A 21,324-nucleotide genomic window follows, 5' to 3' on the forward strand; every position below is an offset into this window, starting at 1 on the left:
CCGGAGATACCTTGACATCCTGGAAACAGTCTTCTCCGAGAATCCCTTTTCCTTTAGCAGGCGCTTGATAACCTCCACGCGTGTAGCTTCAGGCTCTGGGGGTTTTCGTGTAGCCTTCGGAAGTGTGGCTGACGTAGTAGATCTTCTCTTGCTGGAAGGGGCCACGGAGGAAGGGTGGACAGGTCCTGTAGATCCGCAAACCCCTCCCTCTCCGGCCACCAGGGTGCTACCAAAGTCATGTTTGTAGACCTCGACTGCCTTAGTCTGGAGAGCGCCTGCCTGATGATCTCGAAGGGGGGGAAGGCGTATAGGTCGAGACCGTCCCACGAGTATTGGAAGGCGTCCTCGAGCGCTGCTGTCGGGTCTGGTACCGGGGAACAGAATACGGGTAGCTGTGCATTGAGCCTTGTGGCGAACAGGTCTATCACCGGGGAGCCCCATAGCTGGAGAATCTCCCATGCCACTTGCGGATGAAGAGACCATTCCGACCCTACTCCCTGTCCTGTCCTGCTGAGGCCGTCGGCCAGGACGTTTCTCTTTCCCGGAATTAACCTGGCTGTGAGCAGAATGTATTTCTTTTCGGTGCATTCCAGGATTTGAGCTGTGAGGTCGCACAGTTCCCTTGATCTCAGGCCTCCATGCTTCTTTATGTACGCTACTACCGTGGCGTTGTCGCACATGAGTGCTACCGAGTTTCCCCAAAGAAGACAGGCGAATGTCGCAAGGGCCTTTTGAACTGCCATGAGCTCAAGTAGATTGATATGCAGGGTCCTCTCCTCCAAGGACCACTTTCCCTCTGCTGTTTCTACGAGGAGATGAGCTCCCCACCCCTCTTTTGATGCGTCCGTGAAGAGCAGCATCTCCGGAGGAGCGGAAGCGAACGGAATCCCTTTCAACGTGTTCCTCCTGTCGGACTACCAGAGGAGCATGTCCTTGGAGGACGGGGTCACCCCGACTACCGTCTGTGGGGATTCGTCCACTGACCAGAGGTCCTTCGGGTTCCATTGTATTGGTCTCAGCTTGAGCCTCTCTTGCGGAACAAATTTCTCCAATGAGACCAGGTGTCCCACGAGTCTCTGCCAATCCTTGGCTCTCATTGGAGTGTCTGCTAGAAACGGGCGAATCACTTGGTCTAGGTTGTCTATCCTCTCCTGGGAGGGAAACGCCCTCGCCAGCTGGGAGCCCAGGACAATCCCTAGGTACGTCATCCTGGTGGTTGGGACTAACTGGGACTTTGAGGTTGATTGTAATCCCGAGATCCCTGCAGAACTGCACAAGTTTCGTGCCCTGATCCTTTAAGTCTGCCTCTGAGGCTGAAGCAGCAACCAATCGTCAAGGTATCTGATAAGCCTGATGCCCTGTTTGTGTGCCCAGACTGACACCAGGGTGAACACCCTCGTGAACACCTGCGGAGCTGTTGACAGGCCGAAGCAGAGGGTCTTGAACTGCAAGGACTGGGAGCCCTACCTTACTCTGAGGAACTTCCTGCTGGAAGGGTGTACGGGGATTTGAAAATAGGCATTCTTGAGATCCAGAGACATCATGAATTCTCCTTCTCTCAAGGCTGCCAGCACCGACTTCGGCGTGTCCATCTTGAAGGAAGTCTTCTTGATAAACTTGTTCAGGGACGAGAGGTCGATGACTGGCCTCCAGCTTTCTCTACCAGGAAGAGCCTGCTGTAGAATCCTGGGGATGACTCCTGGAGGGGCTGTAGAGCTCCCTTGCTCAACATGGCTTCCACTTCCACTTGCAGGGCTGCTCTCTTCTCGGTGTCCTTGGGTGCAAGCCACTCTGTTCGATGTTCGGGTTTCAGAGGGGGTGGTTCTGACAGGAAGGGAATTCTGTATCCCTCCCTGAGGACTGTCACCGTCCAGGGATCCGCACCGTTGTCTCGCCATGCTTGCCAATAACGTTTGAGGCATTCCCCCACCTGAGGCGTGGGAAGGCGTAGGGGGCCTCTCTCCCTATCTCCTTCTGGGGAGACGGTTAGAACGGCCTCTCCTTAAGCCAGAATATTTAGGTCTAAAGGAGGCCTGGGCTGGGGCACAGCTCCTGCGGGAGGGCCATGGGGATTGGTGCTAGGAAGGGGAGGAGGCCTCCTGCCTAGCCGGAGGCGTAGACGGGTAGGCCCCGTTCGCTTCTTGTCGCCGGCTGCCTGGGCTCGGCCGAGCTCTTTAACTTTCCTACCCTTTCTAGTGTCTCCGCCACCGCCTGAAGGGGGAACACGGTCTCGCCCCAGACCGGGGGGTTCCTTAGGAATTTTGCTTCTCGCTCGGGTAGTCTATGGGGCAGTCTGTTCAGCACCGTGTCCCTTCTCCTCAGAACCCAGTTCGCCGTCTGGGTAAGGGACTGGAAGGTGAGAAACTTCCTTGCTTTCCCCCCCCGAGTGGATCAGTTCTTGTAACAGGGCCGGGTTCTCTGGCACCGATAGGTCGTGCGCCAGTTGAAATCCCGCTAAAGTGCACGCCCACCAGTCTAGCCATGAGGTCACGTTCACTATGTGTTGAGCGGTGTCCTCCATCATGGCGGCCTCTGCTTGTGAAAAAACCACCAGTGCGTTAAGGCTCCACTCATCGGTGTTGCCTTGGTTCAGGGTAGCGACAGCCTCTTCTAGTGTGCGGGGCTCTGAGTGCCGCCCGTCTGGAACATAAAATTTCTTTTGGGTCCTAAGTCCCGGTAAAAGCTTGAAGGAACCCTGGGGTCTCAGGGAGTTCTTTGGGCCCGACACAAAACGATCCACGTGCTCCATCCCCAGGGCAACGTTGGTTGCTAAGGGTAATGTCAGGGATGGGTTCTGTTGGACAGGGTTGTCAACCATCCTGCCCAGACCTGATAGCCAAGCTTGCTCTGATGCCGGCTGTGGCTCGTCCAGCCTATGGTGGTGTCGAATTAGGACCAGAACCTTCCTATACGACGAAACCTCGTCCATGGAGCACTCGCCGGTATCCAGCAACTCCTCTACTACTTGTACCTCCGTGTGGGAAGCATCCACGAATACAGAGGGATCCGTGGGAGTGGAGGTATCCCTACCCTCTTGACGGGTTGGTGGAGCGGCTGCCGCCGTAGCGGTTGGGGCTGCCGGGGCGGGGGTAGCCGTCATGGGTCTACCCTCTCCCGGGGAAAACCGGAAGGAGCTGCTTGAAGGTCGCGGCAGCAGCAGGTTCCGTAACTTGGACGGAGCCGGCACGACGAAGTGGCTGGAGGCCGAGCCGCCGGGTCCCATCTCCGGGTGTTCCTGTCGAGCGGATGGAGCCGATGACTTGCCGGGCAAGGGCAAGGGAAAGTGTGCCAACGACTGCATCCGACGAGCGAGCGGAGCCGAAGAGACACTGGGCAAGTGCACGGAAGCGGCTCCAGCGGCCACCGAGGCAGGCACTGGGGTGGCAGCCGTCCTCCTCGACCAGCGATGGTGAAGAGCCACGCTAACAAATCTCCTTCTCGAGGAACTCTTCTTTTTACTATTCCTCCTCGAGGACTTAGACTTCTTCCTGGCCGGGCTTGCATGGGAGCTAGGCCTCCTTCTTCTGGATCTCTTCCTCTTCTTCCTGGTGTCCCGGTCGCTGGAGTCCTCCGACAAGGAAGAGCTGGAGGTCGAGGAGCTGTCCGAGGAGTAAGACGAGGAGGAGGAGCTGTCGGAATCTTCTGACTCTATCACCAGCCTTCTAGGGGCCCTTGGTCTGGAAACCGGGGACAAGGGCTCCATAAAGTCTGGCGGAAGCGTTGCTGAGGGCGCCGGGGGCGTGCGAATGGCGGCTCGAGAGGCAAACCATCCCTCAAACTCCTCTTCCTGCCGCATGGGGGACCTGAAGGGCGTCCTAGGCGCTGTCTTAACAATGGAGTCGGGGTCCGAAGAACACGTGGTCCTCCTTTCTTTGTCCCGGCCGCCCCCGGAACCCGTCGAACCTAAAAAACACGGCCACGATGGGGGGGTAGGCGCTGTTTTGGGCTTCCCCCACACCGGGTCTTCACTTGAGACGGGTCCTGCGGGCACCAGGACTTCATCCACAACACATACTTCCGCCACACTAGCAGACCGCCCATTCGTCTGCGTAGGCCCCTCTTTAACAGAATCCCCTACATCAGACTCATGGGGAACAGCAATAGGCCGTTTCCCCGCAACGGACTTACCTCGTCCCCTACTCTGGGTAGGGGAAGGTGAAGGAGAACCTCTCTCCGAAGGCGCTGAGGGCGACGTTAATGACGAGGTGAGGCCCGGCTTCTTTAGAGATCGTTTGCACGCCTTTTTCTTCTTCGTGGCGAACAGAGACCACTGAAGTTCTGGCCAGGACTCGCACTCCGGGCAAGTGGAGGAAGGGGAGCACTTATTTCCTCGACACGAGGCGCACAGCGTGTGCGGGTCGACATCCGGCCTGGATAGCCAGGCCCCGCAAGACTTACCAGCTTTGGGCCCGGGACAACGACACTGGAATTCCATAACAAGGAAACGCGGACACGCAAGCAACACAAGAACACAAGGGCAAGGGTAAGGAACACAAAGGGAACACGTGGTGCACAAGGGATGAGGTAGGGGAAGGTGAAGGAGAACCTCTCTCCGAAGGCGCTGAGGGCGACGTTAATGACGAGGTGAGGCCCGGCTTCTTTAGAGATCGTTTGCACGCCTTTTTCTTCTTCGTGGCGAACAGAGACCACTGAAGTTCTGGCCAGGACTCGCACTCCGGGCACGTGGAGGAAGGGGAGCACTTATTTCCTCGACACGAGGCGCACAGCGTGTGCGGGTCGACATCCGGCCTGGATAGCCAGGCCCCGCAAGACTTACCAGCTTTGGGCCCGGGACAACGACGCTGGGATTCCATAACAAGGAAACGCGGACACGCAAGCAACACAAGAACACAAGGGCAAGGGTAAGGAACACAAAGGGAACACGTGGTGCACAAGGGATGAGGAACACAAAGGAACACGTGGTACACAAGGTGATCGGACGGGATAAGTGAGAGAGAGCGGCGAGATGATATCTACGCCGCGACCAGACGCTTACTGACGATTCAAACCTAGCAGCGCTGCCTTGCACGCTGACCCCAGGTCGCCCCGGGGGAAGTATATATACATACATACTGTACATACATATATATATATATATATATATATATATATATATATATATATATATATATATATATATATATATCTCTAACACATTGATACACTAACCCTGGGGGAAGGAAGACATTTCTTTGGTACTGTATATCCTACAGTACTTGATTTCCTGTTCTAGCCTGAGTGGAAAAGCCCTTGGTACTACACAGTAACTTCCCAAATATAAGTTTTCCTTTATCAAAAATTCATTTCTGGGCTTGAACCTGTGCCGGCCAGTGAATAAGCTCCTATTAGCACTTATTCTTAGGTAATTTACTGCTAAATATACCAGAGAAAAAATGTAAAGGAGTGCTAGGTTAACTAGCTCGCTCACCTATTGGTGTCGGTATAAAATTGGGCGTATAATCCAGAGGTCCCGCACTATTTAGATTCATCCACGACAAAGACCCCAAGAGGAGAGCCGTTCAACCTCACTCGGCACCACTAACTCTGCATCCGCTCAGAACTCAACTCCCTTTTAGCACGCCTTTGTGGTAACCCGCTTGTTTGTGCTCTCGTGTTTTGCCTTATTTTTTCACTGGATTATGGCTTCTACATCGGTTTCCCAGGAGTCACCGTCTAAGTTAAGTACCAAGCTATGTTTTGCTGTGTTTTGAGCAATCTAGATCGTTTAATATTTAAATTATAGGAGTTTATTCTCTTCGATCATATCGGTCTTGCTCGATCCCGCTTACGGTTGGTACTCCTGTTTTGAGAGCTTTTAGTTTCACTCGCGGTGTTACTAAGTGTATTATTTTTATTATTAGTTAAAAGTTTTTTATATGTTATTGTGGATATTCATTATTTAGCGTTTAGAACCCTTGTGGTTCATATTTAGGGCTGATATCAAGTTACGTATCGTAGATGGCTTGCCGACCTTCGTTACTAGGCGGCAATTTTATTATATAAGCCATCAGGTGTTGTCCTTTGGGATTTATTTATTATGTTGCATGCCTTGCCCTAAATTTTTTATGTGTATATTTATATAATTTTCAACGCTATTACTATTATAATGAATATTTGTGCTTATTACTCCGTATGATCTGTCTGGTAGTGTTTGGGGATCGTCAGTTGGTAGCCCTGCTGCTCCGTATCACGTGATCCTCCCCCAAGCTCCCCCTCTCGCTAGGTTGGTGGCTAGGCTTCTCTCCCCCCTCCCCTAGGGGACCGTTGCCTTCCCTCCTTTTAGAGGGGGTAGTTCAGTGTTTATGGACTTTGTCCTCCGGGTGTCCCGGCGGTTTCGTCTCTGTCTAGACGGGTTGGCCACCAGTCAACAGAGTAGGATCCCGGTGCACCCTATTTTATATTCACCTATCACACCTTTATTATGTTATACGAAACCCTCCGGGTTCGGTTGGCGGTTCTTATCTACAGTTCCGCCCCCCTATTAATTTATAACAGTTCCTATGATTATATATGATTATATATGACAGATCACTATCCCGGAGTTCCTATATGTATTGGTTTATGGATATACTTTTATTTCCCGGCCCGGGGCTTAACCTCGCTCCGGGAAATCAGACACCATGTGTCTTAATTCTTTTTTGCATCCTTTTTTATGATCCCGGCTCGACCGGAATGGATAGCTATACTCTAGTCTTAAGTTAGACTTATGTTTAGGCCCGGGTCCTCCGGACCTGCCCCTACTTAAGAGTATTATAGTTAAGCTCTAGTCTTAAGTTAGACTTATGTTAGTCCCGGGTCCTCCGGACCCGCCCCTACTTAAGAGAATTACAGTTTCTCATATACTATTCTTTTTATAGATGGTGCATTGTCAGACGACGGCCTGTGCGGCTGTTCTTCATCAGCCTTGTGGCCATACTGTATGTAGGTCTCACGCCCTCTGCCGAGTTCAGCTGGAGGACGTAGTGGTCTGGCACCCTGATAACTGTATGGTCTGTTTTGACCTCATCACCACCCTCGGATCTGATTCGGTGAGTCCCGTTGGCTATGTTGCCTTTCTAATTATTTTACCTTTTTTGGTATACATACACTATTTAGTAAGATTTCTATGGTCTTGAAAGACCACCGGGAATCTTCCTTTTTATAATTCCCACTATTATTTCAGGCATCCCCGGAGCAGAAGACTGCGGCTCGGGCCACACTGAAAGTGTGGGTTGGGGGATTTGCCAGAAACGTCAAATCTAAACAGCCTTACGTCCTATCTGAAGACTACTGTGCCATGATCTACCCAAATGCCAAGTCTTCAGCCGCTGTGGCTAGGCATGTTGCGGCACCCATCATTGCCGACATTGATGCCACCATAGCGGGATTCATCGACCAGGAACAAGATCCGTTGGATGCCCCCGGAGATCTGGAAGACAATGTTGCTTCCATGAACTTGGATGTTGAACCCATGTTATTGGATGATCCGGATGCAGGTAGGGTGGTAAGTGAGGCAGGTGTTACCGGCGCTGAGATTCCTATCCTCAGCCCCGCTCTTTCTTCTTCATCTGATCTCTCTTCTTTTCATGGTTTTTCTGGGGACCGTGATTCGTCTCATCGATCACACCCGGTTCCCCCCAAAGATAAGTCTACGTCTAGAACTTTGCCAAAAGCTCGTAAGCCCCACAAGGCTTCCCATAGTTCCAAGCCAAATACAAACCCGTCATCTAAGGCTTCCGGCTCCTCCTCTAAGTCTCACGACCCGGGAGTACAATCCGCCACTTCTGCTCCTAGCCCGGGCCTTTCCGAATCAGCCATGCTTCGCATCGTGTCGGAGATGCAATCTAAGATTGTGTCGCAAATGCAGGCCAAGATGGACACGATGTTCTCTAACATTGGTCAGAGACTTGGGGCATTAGAGCAAGGTGCTCCGGAGCGAGTTCAAAGCTCTCTCATCCCGGATGCCTCTAAGCTCCCGCCGTTTACCAAGAATAACCCTTGGCGCATGGCTCTTCATTCCCCATTCTCAGACGGGATGTTAACATTGGAAGGTCTTGGCACTCGTCCTCTAGAGGATTTTGAATTCTTTCCTCCTGGTCTAGCATTTCCATTTCATGGTTATGCCAGGCTTACCGAGGAAGCTCTGGTTCGGCTGGATAAGGTCCCCAAAGAGACTGTCATTTTCCCAAAAGAACAAGCCCAATCTGTTTGGGCTAGGTTCCTGAATGATATTGGTTGCACCAATACCATGTTGACGCCTTATAAGAGTTCCTTCACAATGTTCTTAATGGACAAAAACACCGTGACTCCATGCGTCAATAAGGTAGCAGAGCTTGCTTTCCAATATGCTCTGGAGGAGAAGCCCTTGCCTCCCATCCGAGAGGTGGATCCGATCTCCCTCCTTCTTCCTTCAGGTAATGAGTGTTGGGACAATGTCCATACTACTTTTACTTCTGGCAAGCTAACAGCGGACTGTGCTTCAGTTATGTTTAGTGAGCGGCTTCCCCGTCTCCCGGAGTCCATTATTAAACAGGAGTATGATTCCCGCCTACGTGTTGGCCGAACTTTGAACTTGGCCACGTCTACGGAGTCGATAGCCTTAACTTATGATACTGAGAGTATCTTTAAGTCTCTCAATAAGGCTACTTTGCAGTCATTATATTTCGATTTATATGACTTTGCTATTGCTAAACGTAGGTGCCGCAAACACGTCCTGGCTGAGGCGACTATTAGGCACGAGCCTAATAAACTTATCCGGTCCTCTTGCTGGGGTTCAAATCTCTTCCCTGAGGATCTTGTGGAGGAAGTCTTGGCAGAGGCTACTAGAGTCAATCAGAGCCTTAAAGCCCGTTGGGGTTTGACTCCTAAGCGGAAATATGACCCCGCAAATTACCAAGCCCGGGGTAGGAAGAAGCTCCGCCCGTATACCTCCACCCAGTTCCGGCAACAGCAGAGTAGTTCGTCCATTTTCCGACAGCCTCTTCCTCCATCTCCTGCTGCTCCTGCACAGCCTTCCACCTCTCAGGCTCCTTCATCGGACGACTATGTCACCGTTCTGCTCCCTAAGAGCCAGCTTCCCGGTGCCTCCACCACCTCTCTAGCCTTTAACCAGTCTTATGAGGCTCAAGGCTCTTCCCAGAGTTATAACAGAGGTAGAGGCTACCACCGTGGTTCAAACCAGAACAGAGGTAGAGGCAGATTCTTTCGCAAGGGAAAGAACTTCCGAGGCGGACGTGGAGGCAACTCCTCAAGCCAATACTGAGGTGCAGCAGGTAGGGGGGAGGCTTTATGCCTTCCGCAACAAATGGAGGTTCAGTCCCTGGGCTTTCAGTATCATCTCCAAGGGACTGGGGTGGAGTTGGATTCAAGGACCTCCTCCTCCGAACAGATTTCATCAACATTCCACTCCGGACCTAGTCGAATTTGTCCAGGACCTGTTACAAAAGAACGCCATACAAGAAACGAAACACCTGAAGTTTCAGGGTCGGCTGTTCAGTGTCCCGAAGAAGGATTCGGACAAGAGAAGAGTGATTCTAGACCTATCCCTTCTCAACTTGTCCATTCAATGCGACAAGTTTCGAATGCTTACCGTCTCGCAGGTGCGGACCTTACTTCCCCGTGGGGCCGTCACCACCTCTATCGATCTTACAGACGCCTATTATCACGTCCCGATAGCGAGACACTTCCGTCCGTATCTAGGCTTCCGCCTAGGGGACAAAAATTACTCCTTCAAGGTGATGCCTTTCGGGCTCAACATCGCCCCAAGGATCTTCACAAAGTTAGCAGAAGTTGCTGTTCAGGAACTCAGAAATCAAGGGATTCAAGTAGTAGCCTATCTGGACGACTGGCTCATTTGGTCAGACACCTCCCAAAATTGCCTAAAAGCCACTCACAGAGTCATCCAATACCTTCAATCTCTAGGCTTCCAGATCAACTTCAAGAAGTCCCGTCTTCTTCCGAAATCAAAGTTCCAATGGCTCGGCCTGCAATGGGATCTTATATCTCATACTCTGTGTCTTCCCAAACCCAAGAGGTTAGAGATTGCAAGGAACACCAAACGCTTTCTCAAAGACAAAGTGAGTTCCAGACGACTCCAAGAGAGGATCCTAGGGTCCCTTCAATTTGCCTCAGTGACGGATCTACTTCTGAAGGCAAAATTGAAAGATATCAATCGTGTCTGGCGTTCGAGGGCGAACCGGAAGCTCCGGGACAGGAAAGTCCGCCTTCCTCCTATTCTCCGGGAAAGACTTCTTCCTTGGACAAGGGCCAACAATCTGTCAAAGTCAGTTCCCCTTCGATTTCCGCCTCCGAAGTTAATCATTCACACGGACGCATCCCTATCAGGTTGGGGCGGCTATTCTCAGCTCAGGAAAGTTCAAGGTCTTTGGTCTCCCTTATTCCGCCAATTTCACATCAATGTGCTGGAGGCCATGGCAGTTCTTCTAACCCTGAAACGTCTCGCTCTACCCAAGAGACAACACCTTCGTCTGGTTCTCGACAGCGAAGTGGTGGTCCGCTGCCTCAACAGAGGCGGATCAAAATCAGGGCCTCTGAACCATGTTCTAGTAGCCATATTCTCCCTAGCAGCCTCGAACCGTTGGCATCTTTCAGCTGTCCACCTGGCGGGAGTCCGGAACGTAGTGGCAGACGCCTTGTCCCGGACCTCCCCTCTAGAATCGGAATGGTCACTCGATCTAAAGTCATTCCGGTGGATTCTCTCTCGGGTTCCCGGTCTCCAAGTGGACCTCTTCGCCACGGAGTCCAACCACAAATTGAGAGTATATGTGGCTCCCAATCTAGACCCTCAGGCTTACGCCACAGACGCCATGTCACAGAATTGGGACATCTGGGAAAGGATTTATCTCTTTCCCCCGGTGAATCTTTTACTGAAAGTCCTAGACAAACTGAGATCCTTCAAGGGACGAGTAGCCTTGGTCGCACCCAACTGGCCCAAGAGCAATTGGTACCCTCTCCTGCGAGAGTTGAGACTACATCCTCACCCGATACCCAATCCGGTTCTGTCTCAGATAGTACAAACACGCGTTGTGTACGCTTTCTCAAACATTCAGAGCGCCCTAACTTTATGGACTTCATGAAGTTTGCGGCCATGCATGGTGCTAATATCGATCCTCAAAACACCCTGTTCCTAGAATCAGATAAACGGGATTCCACCATCCGCCAATATGACTCTGCGGTTAAAAAGTTGGCTAAATTTTTGATAGACTCAGACGTACACTGTATGAACTTGAACCTTACAGTCACTTTCTTTAGAACTTTATTAGAATCAGGTCTGGCAGCCAATACTATCACCACTATTAAATCTGCTTTGAAAAAGATCTTCCTAGTGGGTTTTAACATAGACTTAACCGACTCTTTGTTAGCTTCAATTCCGAAAGCCTGTGCCAGACTGAAACCGGTTACTCGTCCTACCCCGGTTACCTGGTTCCTTAATGATGTACTCAAATTGGCTTCTGATACCATTAACAGTTCTTGTGATTACATTCCCCTTCTCAGGAAAACACTTTTCCTGGTGAGCTTGGCTTCCGGGGCAAGAATTTCTGAACTGGCAGCCTTGTCAAGAGACCCGGGTCATATTGAGTTCCTTCCTTCGGGAGAGGTCCTTCTTTCACCTAACAAATTCTTTTTAGCTAAGAACGAAGACCCTCAGAATAGATGGTCCTCCTGGAAAATTGTTCCCCTCACGCAAGATCCGTCTCTGTGCCCTGTTACTACTCTTAGGTCTTATTTATCCCGGACCTCCTCTAACTCCTCGGGGCCTCTATTCGTTAGAGAACAAGGCGGTACCATTACCATTAAAGGGATCAGGCAACAAATTTTGTATTTTATTAAACAAGCTAGCCCTGACTCTTTTCCTCTTGCACATGATATCAGAGCGGTTGCTACTTCGGTGAACTTTTTTCACCACATGAATTTTACGGACCTTTCCAGGTATACAGGGTGGAAATCACCGTCAGTGTTCAAGAAACACTACCTTAAACATTTGGAAGCCCTTAAATTTCCTACAGTAGCTGCAGGGAGCGTAGTTACCCCCAGGTAACTCACATGTTAATTCCTTGTCATTTTATCTCTCCCCCTTACCTGCCTCATTTATACCCTATTTGTATTCGTTGGTTTCGCACCTGATTACTATTACTATATTTGTAAATTTTTGACCTCTGAGTATCTGTATATATCATCACTCACGGCATTATTATACCTTACCTTTTTGTCAATTGTTCTACCAAGTGGATTTATATTCTTTTTAAGATACCCTTATAGCTGTTTTTGGCACTCATCTCTGATTAAAGTAACTTGTATTTTCCTTATGCTTATGTTTTTCCTTTATTTTGCAAGTTTGGTGACATTTCTCTTGTATATATTCACTGGCCGGCACAGGTTCAAGCCCAGAAAAGGGATTTTGACGTAGGAAAAATCTATTTCTGGGCGAGGGACCTGTGCCGCCCAGTGAACCCTCCCAGCTCCTCTCCCTTGGAGTCCCCAAACTGTGGGTGCTAAGGAGTTGGGTTCTGAGCGGATGCAGAGTTAGTGGTGCCGAGTGAGGTTGAACGGCTCTCCTCTTGGGGTCTTTGTCGTGGATGAATCTAAATAGTGCGGGACCTCTGGATTATACGCCCAATTTTATACCGACACCAATAGGTGAGCGAGCTAGTTAACCTAGCACTCCTTTACATTTTTTCTCTGGTATATTTAGCAGTAAATTACCTAAGAATAAGTGCTAATAGGAGCTTATTCACTGGGCGGCACAGGTCCGTCGCCCAGAAATAGATTTTTCCTACGTCAAAATCCCTTTTTTATATTGACATATAATATGACAATCTTTTCTCCTAGTTGTTCTTCTCTTCATAGCTTTCTATTATAATAACCAACAAAAATTACAGTATATAAAATACCTCTGAAAGATGAGGTGAGAGATGACATGGAAGGCTTGCTGGAGCCAAGACCACTAGTAGTACATGAGGAAATGACCGGGGGAGAGGTAGTTGTTGATAAACCTCCAGCAGAGTCAGAATCTAACAGGGTAGTATCAGATACTGCATCTGAGAATTCAGGAGTTTCATGGTCTGGTAACAGCAAGCTACTGAAATGAAAAAAAAAAAAGCATTCTGATGATGAAATTTCAATCCAAAATAACAGCATAAATACTGTATTAGAAAAGCTATCTGTCAACTATTGTACTACATATACAAAAAAAAAAAAAATATTGAAAGTTATTAACCCTTTTACCCCCAGGCTATTTGGAACTTTCCAACCCTTAACACCCAGGCATTTTTTTCTTTTCAAGCACATTTTGCAATATATATATACGTTTAAATTGCTCTAACAGCCTTAATTTTCATCATAGAGAGGTCAGGTTAGTCTCATTCTTTTGGAAAATGCCTGAAGTTTCTCAAAAATATGCAAAAAAATTGTAAATAGTTTTTTGCAAGGATGTACCAGTAGGTCCGTGGGGGTGAAGGGGTGAGTTTTGTGAAATGTACCAGTACGTCCATTGGGGTAAAAGGGTTAAAAGGGGAAGGGACACATCCAGGAATGTGGCAACTACAGAGGATTAAAGCTGATAGGCCATACTATGAAAATGTGGGAGAAGATCATTGAGAAGAGACTCAGAGATGAAACAACAATTGGTGAGGAACAATTTGGATTCATGCCTGGAAGAGGGACTGTAGAAGCAATACTTGCTTTGAGACATGATAGAAAAATATCAGGAGAAACAAAAAGGATTACATATGGTCTTTATTAACATGGAGAAGATATACGATTGAGTACCCCATCAGGAGCTGTGGAGAAATACGAGAGAAAAGGGAGTCCCTGAGAAATACGTAAGAATCACCCAAGATATGTATGAAAGGGCAGAAGGAAATGTTAAGAGCAGTATAGGCCTAACAGAAAGTTTCCCAGTAAATGTGGGACTACATAAGGGGTCTGCATTGAGCCCTTACCTATTTGATCTGGTCATAGATGTAGTAACACAAAGTATTAGAGATCAGTCTCCTTGGTGTATGCTTTTTGCTGATGATGTTATACTGCGAAGCACTAGGCGAGAGGTAGTAGAAGAGAAATGGAAAATAGGGGATTAAGATCAGCAGAAAAAAGACAGAGTATTTGAGATTGAAAAATGGCGAGAATGGGGAAGAGAGATTGAAAAGAGTTGAAAATTTCAGGTATTTAGGATCTAGTTAAAGAGGATGGTGATCTGGGGGCAGAAACAAACCACAGAATACTAGCAGGATGGAAGAATTGGAAAAAAGTGCGAGGAGTACTATGCGACAGGAGAATAGGGGTTAAGTTGAAAGGTAAAGTACACAGGACAGTTGTGAGACCGGCAATGATGTATGGAGCAGAGACATGGGCAATAAAGAAGACAGAAGAGAAGAAGATGGATGTGGTAGAGATGAGAATGTTGAGATGGATATGTGGGGTGACAAGAAGAGATAAGATGCAGAACGAGGTAATTAGGGGTACCACAGGAGTTAGAAAACAATCAGATAAGATCCAAGAAAGTAGACTGAGGTGGTACGGTCATGTCATGAGAAGAGATGAACGGTATATTGGGAGGAGAGTAATGGAAATGGAGGTACAGGGAACGAGAGGGAGAGGGAGACCAAAGCGAAGGTGGGTGGACTGTATCTAGGATGACCTTAGATCAAAGGTGATGAGGTGTGGGACAGAGGTAGATGGAGAAAGCTGACCAGAAACATCGACCCCACATAGAAGTGGGAAAAGATGTAGACAAAGAAGAAGAAAGAAGATTAAAAGTATTTAGGAATCTAAATGTCTTTTTAGAAATATAATAAAAACCAACCGATTACTCCCTCGATGATTTATCCCAGCTTCCACATCCATCCCATGCTGTCGTTTCTTCTTCTTGCTTCTATGATGATCTGAAGAGTCCGATGACTGCTCTGAAACACCTGAATCGCATGTCTCATACTCGGCCTCTGACTGTGATTCTTCTCGCTCTGAGATACAATCTGATGACAGCTCTTCTTCATCTAAAGACAGGAAAATATCATCATTAAAAAACCCAAATTATGCTAGCACAATGGCATTTATGATCCCTGATGTGGTAATTACAGCTATTAAGCAAGAATTTCTCTTGTGTAAGATACCCTCATATTTTTGTCCCATGATATCTCTAAATATATTATCTATAAAGGAAATTCATAAAATGACAACATCAATATGTAGTTGTATCTTACTACAATATTAGTAGAAAAAACAGAAGATCAATGCCTAAAATATGAATACAGTTTTATGAAGAACCGAGTTTTAGTGATTTCTCACATTTTTTATGCTGATGATGATGATGAATATTCTAGCCAACTACTGCAGAACAGTTCATGCTTGATATAAAGTTGATAAGTTACTGCACTTCTTTCACAAAAATATCTTAATAATTCTAAATTTCATAAATACTTCAATTTACTTGTGAAACTGTTAGCCAAAAGATGAAGTTAAGTCTTAAAATAAGCACTACTTATTCTCCTTGCAAGTAACTACAACTATGGGGCAACCTCCTACTTCCATAACATAAAAAGTTGAAAATTTTTCAACAAAAAATATATGAAATATTGGTATGAGGTTTATATAGTGATCACATCTTAGGAAATATTTTACTTATGCAGTTACTGCTTATGTGCAAGGCTCACAACGGCTAATCAGTAATCTCTCTAACTCACGCTCTAGATAGAAGCCGATTATGAAATCATGAACAATCCCCTTTAAAGATCTATGGTATTTTCTATGGTCTGACTGATTTGATGACAATTGCACAAGATGATAAGACCTCATTCACTTGGGAGATGATAAAAGATTTCTCTTTATATAAAAAGACTGTTTACAAACAAAAGCTATAAAAGAGGAAAGGTTATTAATAGAAATAGATGATGATGCTGGCTTATCACCTGTATTGTATACCTACAACTCCACCTCTTCTGAGCAAATGTAAAATTTGTCTACATAACAATTAGTGAAAAAAGCAAAACTGACATTCCCAATATTTTTCTTAATTACTTGAACAAATATATTTCTTTGAAATGAAGTTAAGCAAAATGTGCTTGTGTAGAGTTCTTGATAATAGAGGACTCCTAATCTAATGTTTTTACTTATGCCCTACTAATTATCCTCCTTGATCAAAAGAGAAATGGTGTTCTTTTCAATACTTTTATGCAGCAGTGATGTCTACACATCCAATTCATCTTGGATATTGTTTAAAATATGTTACTCTGTATCATCTCTAGGTTTGGCTAGGCAGTCAGATACCTTGGAATTTCTTATAATGTAAGCAGGAGATCTGGGAGCCATTCCAGCTGGGGCCAAAATAACATGACGGATGTTAAAGTCCAACAAATGTAAAAGTCAGCATTCTGCTAAATAAAATCATAACCATTCTAACATACCTGCTAGCTCCTTCCTACTAAAGGAATTACCCAACATTCTTATAAAAACTGTTTTACATTCTTAAACACTTTTAAGCTAAAACTTACTTTTGCTGTAAATACATCCTTATACAGTACTGTATATACATAAAATAAAAAATTAAATTGAAACACTCACCAATAATGATATGTATAATTAATTAATGATGATGATAAGCTGTGCCATACTGAAGCACAATGACTAAGATGATGTTAATGTACTCCACAGCAAAAAAAACAAAAAAATGTTATTTTCATTAGTAAAATAAATTTTTGAATATACTTACCCGATGATCATGTAGCTGTCAACTCTGTTGCCCGACAGAAACCCACGGTCGGGATACGCCAGCGATCGCTATACAGGTGGGGGTGTACACAATAGCGCCATCTGTGAGTAGGTACTCAAGTACTTCTTGTCAACAAGAACTCAATTTTCTCCTCGGTCCACTGGTTCTCTATGGGGAGGAAGGGCGGGTCCTTAAATTCATGATCATCGGGTAAGTATATTCAAAAATTTATTTTACTAATGAAAATAACATTTTTCAATATTAATCTTACCCGATGATCATGTAGCTGATTCACACCCAGGGTGGTGGGTGGAGACCAGCATACATGTTAACAAAGAAGCTAAGTATCCCGTATCTTATTTTAGCCGTTATTCAAAATAACAAACATAAAATAAATAAGTACCTGGTAAGGAAGTCGACTCGAACCATTACTCTGCCTTTTTAAGTACGTCTTCCTTACTGAGCCTAGCGATCCTCTTAGGATGCTGAGCGACTCCTAGGTGCTGAAGTATTAAGGGCTGCAACCCATACTAAAGGACCTCATCACAACCTCTAATCTAGGCGCTTCTCAAGAAAGAATTTGACCACCCGCCAAATCAACCAGGATGCGGAAGGCTTCTTAGCCTTCCGGACAACCCAGAAATATTTCAAGAGAAAGATTAAAAAGGTTCTGGAATTAGGGAATTGTAGTGGTGGAGCCCCCACCACTACTGCACTCGTTGCTACGAATGGTCCCAGAGTGTAGCAGTTCTCGTAAAGAGACTGGACATTCTTAAGATAAAAGACGCGAACACTGATTAGCTTTTCCAAAAGGTTGCGTCGAAAATATTTTGCAGAGATCTATTTTATTAAAAGGTCACGGAAGTTGTGATAGCTCTAACTTCGTGTGTCCTTACCTTCAGCCAAGCTTGGTCTTCCTCATTCAGAAGGGAATGAGCTTCTCGTATTAACAGTCTGAAAATAATAGGATAAAGAATTCTCTGACATAGGCAAAGATGAATTCTTAACTGAACACCATAAAGCTTCAGACGGGCCTCATAAAGGTTTTTAAAATAGAACTTAAGAGCTCTACAGGACATAATACTCTTACTAGTTCATTTCCAACCATATCGATAAGTTTGGAATAACGAACGATATTGGTCAAGGCCGAGAAGGCAGCTCGTGTTTGGCTAGAAAACCAAGATGTAGAACATGTAGCCGTTTCGGATGAAAATCCGATGTTCTTGCTGAAGGCATGAATCTCACTGACTCTTTTAGCTGGTAAAGCATATCAGGAAAAGAGTCTTAAAGGTGAGATCTTTCAGGGAGGCTGATTGAAGTGGTTCGAACCTGTCTAACATAAGGAATCTTAGAACCACGTCTAAATTCCAACCAGGTGTAACCAAACGACGCTCCTTCGTGGTCTCAAAAGACATAAGGAGGTCCTGTAGATCTTTATTGTTAAAAAGATCTAAGCCTCTGTGACGGAAGACTGATGCCAACATGCTTCTGTAACCCTTGAAAGTGGGAGCTGAAAGAGATCGCTCTTTTCTCAGATATAAGAGGAAGTCAGCTATTTGAGTTACAGAGGTACTGGTCGAGGATACGGATACTGACTTGCACCCGTTTAGGAAGATTCCTCACTTCGATTGGTAGACTCTAAGGGTGGATGTTCTCCTTGCTCTAACAATCGCTCTGGTTGCCTCCTTCGAAAAACCTCTAGTTCTCGAGAGTCTTTCGATACTCTGAAGGCAGTGAGACGAAGAGCGTGGAGGCCTTGGAGTACCTTCTTACGCGTGGCAGACGTAGCAGGTCCACCCTTAGGGGAAGAGTTCTGGGAACGTCTACTAGCCATCGAAGTACCTCGGTAAGTTATTCTCTCGCGGGCCAGAGGGAAGCAACTAGTGTCAACTTTGTCCCAACGTGAGAGGCGAACTTCTGCAGTACCTTGTTGACAAACTAGAACGGAGGGAATGCATATAGATCTAGATGAGACTAATCTAGTAGAAAGGCATCTAAAAGAACCACTGCTGGGTCTGTTGAGAGCCTCTTGGACATCGAGGTTGCGAAGAGATCAATGGTTGGATGGCCCCAGGTGACCCAAAGTCTCTTGCATACATCTCTGTGGAGGGTCCAATATGTTGGAATTATTGTCCCATCCTACTGAGACAAACTGCTAAGACATTCAAGTTGCCTTGGAAGAAATTTGTTACTAGTGAAAAGTCTAGACCTGTTGAACAGGAGAGGAGGTCACTAGCGAACTTGCACCATGTCAGAGAGTAGGTCCCTCCTTGCTAGGAGATGAACATCAAAGCAGGGAGTTGTCCGTGTTGACCTCCATTACTTTGTCTTGAAGGAGAGACCTGAAGCTTTTCCAGGTCAGACTTACTGCCAGAAGCTTCTTGCAGTTAAAATGCATTGTCCTTTGACGCGAGTTCCATAATCCCGAGCATTCCCTACCGCCTAAGGTCGCACCCCAGCCTACGTCCGATGCGTCTGAGAAGAGAACGTGGTTGGGAGTCTGAACAGTCAGGGGAAGACCCTATAAAAGGTTGATAAAGTCCTTTCCTCAGGTTAGACCAGACTTATCTTCCGGAAACCGGGATCGAGACCGCTTCTAGCGTCTTGTCCTTTTCCAGTGAAGAGCTAGATGAAACCGAAGAGGACGGAGGTGTAGTCTTCCAAGTGATACCAAATGCACCACGGATGACAGTGTCCTAACCAGACTCATCCACAGCCTGACAGGGCCGTATTCCTTCTTCAGCATCTTCTGGATGTATAGCAGGGCTGGGGATTGATCTTCTTGTTCAGCCATGTCTTCATCAGAGGGTTCCTCATCCGAAACTGATGAGGAAACTGCAACGGAGTGGGCAACGTCTGACTCGCTGAATCCGGTCGCACTGGTGGATGCGTGACGGAGCCGGACACAAGATCATGGTACTGCTGCACAGTCTGTGAACTGTCAACCATGGGGAAGCGAGGAAGTACAGCGACAACCCGAAACTGTCTAGACTGTCTGGGTAGTACAGACAACCCCTTATCGGGTTGCTGAGGTTGCCGCACTGCGTCACAACAAGTCACCTCTGCTGGTTGTTGAACGTCTTCCCAGTGACACACTGAACGTCCTCAACCACCTCCGAGAATAGCATAACATCAACGTGCGACTGGCAACCCACACTGGGTCGCACCGGTGGAGGAACCATCTCAACTGGCGGACGTGAGTAGGATACCTCAGCGTCAACAGGGCGTACAACCAACCGGTAGGAAGGTCGTTGGCAAGAAGGGTCTTCTCCGTAAAAAAATCCTCTATCAAGGACTAAGCTTGGACTGCATGTCTTGCAACAAAGCCCAAGGTCTATGGGAGCAGGTGTGGCAACAGACGGGGTTAGCGACTGAAGCGGAACCATTTACCCTCCCTGGAAGCATGTTATGCTTAAATAAAAGTCCATAGGAGGCTAAGCAGCTTAAGGCTCCTCTCCAAATGACAGAGTCCTCAAGGGAATATCAGAAGGAGGGAGAACAGCACTTTCTCATCTACAGGAACCATATCCGAGAAAAGCTAGGTTCTCTCAGTGAGGGTTTCACTGGTGCAAAAGCAGCAGACCAGAAGGCAACGTTATGAAACTGCTTGACAGTCTGTGAACTGTCAAAAACTGAACTGTCAACCACAACAGGAGCGTGAGGACATACAGCACTGGTGTATAAGTAGCAGACCAGAATGCAACGTCATGTAACTGTATGACAGTCTGTGAGTTGGCAACAACCAAAGTTGTGTGGGGAAGCCTCAACTCCTGACTGACTAGTTTGCTGCTGGCGAGTGGCGGTAACCACAGTGTGTTGCGGAAGCTGACACACCGTGTCAAAACACGGCAGTTTGTGGTAGCTCACGCACGGCAACGGAGTGCTCTGTGTGTGGGAGTCATCATACATCTGGCAGGGTTGACTGTGCATGGGTGGAGGAGCTCTCACAACAAGAGTGTGAGAGCAGGAAGCCATGCCGGGCGCACAACCGTGGGAGGTGTAGGCCCACGGGTGCATCGTCAACCTTCTCCGCAGTCGGAGTGTGGGAGCTGGCAACAACAAAAGCAGAGTGCTGGTGCGTGGGAGGGGCTGCGGTGGGTTGAGGAGCATGCGGTATGGTATGCGGAGCATGCTGTAAGGTATGCGGCTCATGCTGCATGGTATGCGGAGCATGCTGTAAGGTATGCAGAGCATGCTGCATGGGCTGCGGAGAATGCCGCATAGTGCTGGAACCCGGCAGCTCTACAGAACCTTCCCACTGCTGATGCGGTAGCTCACGCATGTTAGCAGATGGTGCAGCAAGAACATGCGACTGGCAGGGTGGACTGCGCATCGGTGGTGGAGCTCTCACAGGTGGAGGGTGGGAGCAGGCAGCCGCAGTATCTGCTGAGCGCACAACCTCGGCGGGTTGTAGGTTAACAGGTGCATTGTCAACCTTCCAGCACGATACTCCTGCATGAAGGAGCAAGCTGAGACTGTATAGTCTGCAGCATGGACCACTAGGGTCTATGAAAGACAACAACAAACGGAGCTACTGTCCGTTGTGACTGAGGGTCTAAAACAGCTGGTGCGGCAACAGACGGAGTTACTGCCTGTTGCGGTACCACCTTGCCTCTCTT

General features: G+C 47.4%; 1 protein-coding gene across 5 annotated transcripts in view; it reads right to left on the reverse strand.

Moving 5' to 3' along the window:
* Positions 1 to 21,324, reverse strand: part of LOC137640067 (ubiquitin carboxyl-terminal hydrolase 20-like) — a 318,666-nt gene that overhangs the window by 127,686 nt on the left and 169,656 nt on the right. For 4 of the 5 annotated variants that reach the window (XM_068372497.1, XM_068372498.1, XM_068372500.1 and 1 more), the window contains exons 7-8: positions 14,804 to 14,993; positions 12,891 to 13,078 (exon numbers count right to left, since the gene is read on the reverse strand). In XM_068372497.1, the coding sequence (XP_068228598.1) occupies positions 12,891 to 13,078; positions 14,804 to 14,993 (378 nt within the window). The remainder of the gene's footprint in view (positions 1 to 12,890; positions 13,079 to 14,803; positions 14,994 to 21,324) is intronic. The other variant, XM_068372501.1, reaches the window with a different exon arrangement.

This window comes from Palaemon carinicauda, chromosome 4, assembly GCF_036898095.1.
Source record: "Palaemon carinicauda isolate YSFRI2023 chromosome 4, ASM3689809v2, whole genome shotgun sequence".
Taxonomy (NCBI): Eukaryota; Metazoa; Arthropoda; class Malacostraca; order Decapoda; family Palaemonidae; genus Palaemon; species Palaemon carinicauda.